Below are 7,830 nucleotides of genomic sequence, written 5' to 3' on the forward strand. Positions count from 1 at the left end.
ACTTTGAAAGGATTTGAATATTGTAAACACATTTGATTTGAGCTTTATTAGATAGAACCAAGCAAACCGAGAAAAATTGTCAATAAATATGACATAATATCTGAAACCTTGAACAGAGGTTACAGGAGCAGGACCCCATACATCACAATGAATCCTTTCAAGTGGTCTTTTAGACTCAAAAACTGAACTAGAAAAGGGAAGCTTGCTAGTCTTTCCTAACTGACATGACTCACACATAGTCTTCAAGACTTTATTGACTGAAATAGCTTTAGTTGTAGATAGAAACTGTAGAACTTGCTGATGAGGATGCCCCAGTCTCTTGTGCCAAACCAAATTTGTTGCACTCTGCTGTCTTGATGAGTAGAACGCAAGAAATTGAGGATTCTCTAACCGATACAAGCCCTCATGTTTGCTTCCTCGAGTGAGAAGCTGCCTGCTCTGTTTGTCCTTAATTACCACAGTTCGTGAATCAAAAGTGAATTCACATGGATAATCATCAGTTAATTTGGAGACTGAGAGCAAAGATTTTGTGATTGAAGGACATACTAACACATCATTGAGCGGTACAGTACCTGACAGAGTCGGAAGAGCAATGGATCCAACATGTGTGATTGGTAGGAAGTCGCTGTTGCCTACAATCACAGCGTCAGTGCCAGAGTATGGCTGAGCACTCTGTAAGTGTTGAGTAGAGCTCGTGATGTGATGAGTAGCGGCTGTGTCAGGATATCAATCATTTCCTCCATAGTCTGCTTCTTCTGCACTTCTCATGATCATGTTAGCTTGAGGAAACTCAGTTTGTTGAAAGTGTTGATCAAATCGACGGTAACACTTGTAAGCTGAGTGACCGAACTTTCCACAGATCTGACAAGTAGGACGAGATGTGTTTTGTGAACCTCCACAACCACTGCTTTGTCCAAACTGTTGATAGAAGCCTCTGCCTTGTGTTGAATAGCCACGACCTCTATATCCTCCTCTAGACCGACCTCTACCACGACCAGAATAGCCACCTCTATCAGTGTAGAAAGCTTGGTGAGGAGTAACTTCTGTGGATGCAGAATAAGTTTGAAGTTTGTCTTCATATGAGACCAGTTTAGACATGACTTCATCAAGCGTAGGAGCAGGAATAGAGTCCATCGAGTTCTCAATCACCACACTGATGGCTTCATAGTCTCGATCTAGACCATGGAGCATGCCAAAAATCTTCTCACTTTCAGGAATAGCCGCTCCAATAGAGTCAAGTTGATCACACAAGGTCTTAATCTCAGACACATACGGAGACATTGTCTTGCTACCTTTAGAAGTAGTTTGAATCTTCCTTTGTAGAGCTAACTTCCTGGTTGCTGAGACTCTATTATACTTCTGTCCTAGAGAGAACCATACCTCTTGAGACGTATGAAGTCCATAGACTGAGCGGAGCGCATTTTCAGAAAGAGTGCCGTAGATCCAGGCCATGATAAGTTGGTCTTTTTGAACCCATCGAACGAACTCCGGATTTGCGGCTTCGACAGCTTGGTCTTCAGTACGGACGGTTATGGTTTGCGCAGGGCGAGGTTGAGGTCCAGTAACGTAGCCGAGAAGCATCTGAGAAGAGAGAAATTGTTCAAACTGCAGCTTCCAGATGAGATAGTTGTCATCTTTGAGCTTAAGGGTGACACACTGAGTGATTGTCAAGTTTGACGCGGACTGAGGGTCTTGATTACCGTCCATGGCGAAAAAAAAACTCCAAGATCTACTCTCTGTGCTCTGATACCATGAAGGTAACAACAAGAACTAGGGTTTCTGAATAATAACTTTATTTCTTGATAATGTTCTCTGATACAACGTTCCTTATTTAAAGGGCTCAGCTGAAGGATCTAGAGACTATACAGCTGTGTTTCTAAAACTAGCAACAAGACAAAAGAGCATATCAATTACACAGCTGTAATGGTTGCTTTCCCGTACTAGAGGAAACGCAGACTTGAACTCTGTTTTGAACCGTTGAAGCTCTGTCCTGATGTTGACTCCTTTGACTCTCTTTAATGGGCTTTTGAGATATCTGAAGTTGTGGCTGTGCTGGACTTATTTGGGCCACACTAATATGTTGTTCAGCAACAGTTGGAATAAAAGTAATTTATGGATAACTTGAATGTTACTCAAACAAACGCAAATGGATATAAAGTTACTTAAAAGCTAAGTTTTGATTTTTAAGAAAAAAATATAATCACTATAATATGTAGATTTTTTAAAATTTAAATATTTAAAATTAGATAACTATTTGAGAAATGTCATTTTAAAATTAGATTGAATAATTTATGAAATATCATTTTTTAGTTTTATTGCATGTGTAAGAGTGTAAAAAACTTGAAATATATAAATTATTAATGCAATTATAATTTGTACTAAATAAAATTTGTAAACAAAAATATTTTTCCCTTATAATATACAAATAAAAATATAGATATTTTAAATTTGATAAAAAAAACAATAAAAGCACAGTAGTAAGTAAGACTATATTATGTCTGCACGAAAACAGTTCAATTCCCAGCGGTTTATGCTACAAATTAAAGTTTGCGTCTGAAAGTTTAAACAAATTCTTAGTTCATGTATGATTTTGTATTTATGATTTGTTAAGGTATAAAAAGGCTCTTTTCAAAAAAGAAAAAAAAAAGTATAAAAAGGCACGGTACTAAATGTTGGGATCGAAAAATGCATTTTTCGACGGGATGAGTCAGCTCTACTGGTTAGAGCTTTGGGGGCCAATTGTCATGCTTCCGGGTTCGACGCCAGCCGAAGGCGAACTGCTCATCCATGTCACGAAGCGGATACTGGGCCTTCGGGCTCAGGACATACCCTCCCGGGTGAAGCCGGTCCGCTGCCTGACCGGACCCAGGGATGACCCGCGAATCGGGAAACCTTGGATTACCAAAAAAAAAAAAAAAAAAGCATTTTTCGCCTCCAAAGATAAGGTCCCCATGCCATTCAACTTTATATATTTTTTTCATGCTTTACGTTAAGACAAGGGATCCATAAACCTTAACCAAAGTGGTTTGGGGTGAAAGCTTGACACCACACCATCTAAAATATATAAATGGAGATACGAAATTCAACCACCGTTTGAATGATTTGGCTATATTCATGAGACCAAATATTCTTATGTAATTTGAGATTTTTAATAAATAAATCTAATTTAGTTAGTTTATTATACATATTTTTTTACAATGATTTAGATGTGAAAAAGACACTATAGCCAGGGCCCAGGAAAGTCATTTCTCAACTTTAATATAGTTTAGTAGGGTCGATGGTACTGCTCACAAGGCTTATCCATTTCAGTTGCTATCCAACATTCCCCAAGATTAAAAAGTAGTATGTAAGTACAACATTGTGTATCGTTAGCCCTTTTATTTTTTTATCAACTGTTAGCCCTTTTATAATAGAAAAAAACAATTGTGTATTATCTTTAGGGTGTTAGATAAATTTGAAGGAAAAAAAGATTATACTACCATTGTACGTAATTAATAAAACAAATTAAGATACATGGAAACATAAGTTATTTCTTGGTAAGTTTACAGAGTTGATAATTTGCTTTAATCGACACGAGGGAACACATACTCTGTTCTGTAATTACAGCGCTAATAACATAAACTAGTAAATAGTATATTGATTTGAGCGGGACCCATTCTTATGAGAGCGAAGAGGAACCAACTCTGTTTCTCTCTCTCTCTGGCTAAACAATTCATGAATCGATAATAATCACGCATCATAACCAACTTCTTCTTCAGCATCATCATCAATGTACAATTTCCATTAACCTCATCTTCCTGGCCTATCTTTCAAAAGTTTACAACCCATTTCCCCCTAACTTCTTTCTAATTTTCTGTTACTTTTTTTTCCCGGGAAATTTTATCTCTTCTTTTTTGTTTCTCTGTCATGATCATTACTTGTTAGGTTTCGTTGGCGCCGATCTCGTTCGTTTTCCCTTTTTCTTTCCTTCTCCCCATCGCAGACCTAAGTAAACCCTAGAATCTCGTCTTCACTTTTACTAAGGTTTTAATCATCCAAAAACTATGTCTAGGGTTTACTGGGTCAAGTTTTAGAATCGCTCCTTGTCTTCTCTAATCATATGGCGTACTCGTACTCTCCTTTTGGTGATACAACCTTCACCAAGGTCTTCGTTGGTGGCCTTGCCTGGGAGACTCAGAGCGAGACTCTTCTTCGCCATTTCGAACCCTATGGTGAGATCCTTGAGGCGGTCGTTATTTACGACAAGAGCACTGGTCGATCCAAAGGTTACGGCTTTGTGAGTCTTCTATCTTATTTCCTCATCTTATTCATCAACTTGGTTTATTGCTGCTTCCATGGTTTGCTTAGAATGATTCGTTAGGCTTAGGATCCTAAATGCTGTTTTTGCTGAAACCCTCACTGGCCATATTTGCTACCTTTTTTGAGTATTCTAATCAGAGGAGTAGTGATTTTCATCTGGTTAACTTATATACCTGTTAGTTTATTATATTCATGGTTGTTGAATGACTCAGTGCTCTGTTTTTTGATTTGTATGGAGGATTTTTTTAGGTGACTTTCCGAGATCCAGAGGCTGCTAGGAGAGCATGTGTTGACCCAGCACCTATTATAGATGGCAGACGTGCAAATTGTAATCTAGCTTCCCTTGGCAGACCTCGCCTTCCCATGCAATATTCTGTGATACCTGGTCAGTCTTGCTTCACTATTCATTTATTTTATTTCCCTTGCATAAATTCCTGAGACCTTTATATTACTTTTTTGTTCGTTAGGACGGATGAGACCTGCTTCCCCATATGTTGGAAGACATCCGTATCAGCAACCACCTGCTTATAGCTACCAGCAAGGAGTTATGTACCCTTATGGGTGAGTTATGCTATTCTGAGTGTTACAGAATCACCTAGCTACTGTACATATATGCTGTAAAGAGATAATCAGTTGTAATGTATGCTTACCTGCTAGTCCATTTCACAAAGGTGAAACATTTTGTTCAGTCGCTTTGATCAAGTGGGATTTACCAATCATAGCATGGGCTACGGGTTTATAGTTACCTTCTGCCACATTGGATAGCACTGGGATGTGGCATGTTGTGTTGGTAATACAAAAAATAGTTCCAGCAGTGGATATGTTTCAGAGCTCAGTTTGTTTTGGACAGGCAAGGTCATGGAATGTATCTGGACTTTGAAAAGGCCAAAATGATCTCAAGTTCAGGAGTGAACATTTGGGAATGGACATATAGGCTTATTTTCTCCTAGTTTTGTATAATTTCTTTTCTTTGTGCAATTTAATTTAGCCATTTGTTTTATAACCACTACCCTTCTTTATATTCTCTTTTGAATGTCTAGCAAAGACTTTACTTCGTCTGTTTCTAATTTTTATGTTTCCGTGTTCTCTCAGGGCTACACCATATGGACCTGAGTACATTTATTCTCAGTCTCATGTGAGCTTCTGAAATTGTTACAGTCTCTTATTGGTTTACTTAGGCATTCAAAACTATTTTGACTTTGGTTATATAACTCGTCTTCTCTTCATGGTTATTAAAGGGCTTGTATGGTCCTTACATTGGGCAACAACAGTACCTTCAGGTTTATGGAGTACCTGGGGCTGTTAACTCACCTGGCTACCAATACGGGCAATTGAGTCAAAACATCCCCGCTGGTCACAATTATACAGCGGTACAGGGCTATTCAGTTCCAGGAAGTCATATTCAATCTCCCTACCCTTCAGTTATAGCAGGTCCTTCCCCAACACAATCCCATATCATTGTTCAGACTCCTCAACATATGCAAAGAAGCGGTTCTGATCAAACAACAGGGTGAAAACTATACATAAAAGAATCGTAATCTGATTCTTTTGAACTAGTCTTGCTACTAGACACTTTCTAAGGCACAGGACTGCTGATAAGAAGATTGCTACTTGTGTAGCTTTCTACGCCCTCTTGAGTCGAGTCCTCTGCATTGTAAATAAAATTAATGTCTACTGAGCTTACTTACTTGTTGTCTCTGCATATATATTTAGCTCCAGGGGCTGGCTCTTGTCTTTCCATATCTGTACAGAACAGTTCCTAGACTGAGAAATTGTTATTTCAGAAATCATTCCTTTATTGTTACCATTTTTTGCTGAATTTCCTCTGTTTTTCTCCCTTCATTTTTCCTTGTTAAAATCACTTCGTGTTTACTACACGCTAAACTTGTTTGGGAGATGAAAGACTAGAGTTAGTTAAACCCATCATCACATAAACCATTTTTATCTAGTCACACGTTACAAGAGAAACCTTTTGTTTTGAGTTAACATTGTTTTTCCCTCTCTCAAGGTAATTACACTTCATCTTTGGACACATCAAATCTTACAAGCATCAACAAAAAACTTAACATCCATGCATCCACATCACTTTGGATTTTACTGTATTGTTTCATAAAATATAATTGATCGAAACGGATTTTACTGGGGATATTTAAATGGCAAGGTATGTATCAAGTTAATGGCAAAGTAATGAAGTTTGGATACCAGACAAAACTGAATCTGAAGATCCAAGTTTGTAGAATCCTCGTAATATTTTATGTTTCCATTTTCCATTTTCCTACCACTACCTCTTTTTCTTTTTCTTGTTTGTCAACCCCATTCCTTTTCAACACCAGATTTTTTATAAACATCATTTTTTTCCTACGTTTGCAAGCCTTCTTTGGACTTTGGAGCAAAACACACATTAGAAAATGACTTAATTTTCTTGAGAAGTTGCATATTTTTAGAATCCAGATCTGAGGCTTAATACATCATTTATCTCAAATTTTAGTGATACAGTGCTACTACCTTTCATTACAAATTCTTTAGAATGATTGGCATAGATTTTCTTAAGAAAATTTGAGTGATTTTAATTAAAAAATAGATGATTATTTTGTTAGTAGATTTTAAAACTATTTTTCTTATGTAACATAAATTTTAAAATATTTTAATTATATACACTCTCTAAGAATACTATTTTTCAAAAAGAAGAATAAGACAAAATAAAACATTTGGGCCTCATTAACTTTTTAAAAAGCCCAAAAAGTTACAAAAAAAGTCGGCACGTGTTAACTCAGGTGACAGGTGATGGCTCCAATGGTGGCTGTTATCCACGTGTAACAAAAGCAAAAGAAGGCCCCCCATCATCCTCTTCGCATTTGGCCTTCCCCTAACAAAAATTCCGTCTTTGCTTGCACCAAACAAATCTCTCCTCCTAAACTGTAAACTCTCTCTCATTATTTACAGGGTCTTTTTAATCGTAAGTTTTTCCGATATATTCTCGTTTTCAGTTGCCATGTTGCTTAATTTCTGATACCTATGGGAGCTTCTAAGTTTTCAATCGCAAAATAGAAAAAAAGTAAAGGATCGGTTCTGGAAATAGAGAGTAGAGATGGTTTCGTCTTTGGATTTGAGTAGAAATAAAAAAAAACAAATGTTGCGAATTCCTTGAACTACCACTTTGTAAACAATGAGTAACTAGTTTCATGCATGACTTGACTTGTGTGATTATATGCTATTTTCTGGGTAGAATCTGGTGGTTTCGTGAAGTGCACAACACAATGCCGCAGATGTATTAGCTTTCTCTGAACTTTAGGGTTCGGTTACCTTTTCTCTTTATTGATGAAGATATAAAACATGATTAGAGATTGTTCAAAGAATAGGGAGGGACCCAAATAGTGGATCTTAAAAAAAGCTAGGACTTAATTAATCTGTCAATTTTTGAGATTTTCCATATTTATTTCCCCTTGGCATGTCTTTATACTTTCTATTCATTTGTAATATTGCAGGTTTCACTTACAGAGTCATTTTGCTGGATTCAAAACAAACAACTCA

General features: G+C 37.1%; 1 protein-coding gene across 1 annotated transcript; it reads left to right on the top strand.

The window, feature by feature from the left end:
* The first annotated feature begins 3,672 nt into the window (after positions 1-3,672).
* LOC106302139 (RNA-binding protein 24-like) lies at positions 3,673-6,097 on the top strand. Its single transcript, XM_013738666.1, has 5 exons — positions 3,673-4,276; positions 4,549-4,684; positions 4,767-4,860; positions 5,392-5,434; positions 5,538-6,097. The coding sequence occupies exons 1-5, from the start codon at positions 4,100-4,102 to the stop codon at positions 5,811-5,813; spliced, it is 726 nt and encodes a 241-aa protein (XP_013594120.1). The 5' UTR covers positions 3,673-4,099; the 3' UTR covers positions 5,814-6,097.
* Positions 6,098-7,830: the final 1,733 nt, after the last annotated feature.

The sequence above is a fragment of the Brassica oleracea genome, chromosome C7, assembly GCF_000695525.1.
Source record: "Brassica oleracea var. oleracea cultivar TO1000 chromosome C7, BOL, whole genome shotgun sequence".
NCBI lineage: Eukaryota > Viridiplantae > Streptophyta > Magnoliopsida > Brassicales > Brassicaceae > Brassica > Brassica oleracea.

Bases quoted from the DNA above. Each gene is read 5' to 3' on its own strand.
- LOC106302139 (XM_013738666.1), top strand. From the start codon at position 4,100: ATGGCGTACTCGTACTCTCCTTTTGGTGATACAACCTTCACCAAGGTC. The intron at 4,861-5,391 runs GTGAGTTATGCT...GTGTTCTCTCAG, and splicing joins GGAGTTATGTACCCTTATGG to GGCTACACCATATGGACCTG. The intron at 5,435-5,537 runs GTGAGCTTCTGA...TGGTTATTAAAG, and splicing joins ACATTTATTCTCAGTCTCAT to GGCTTGTATGGTCCTTACAT.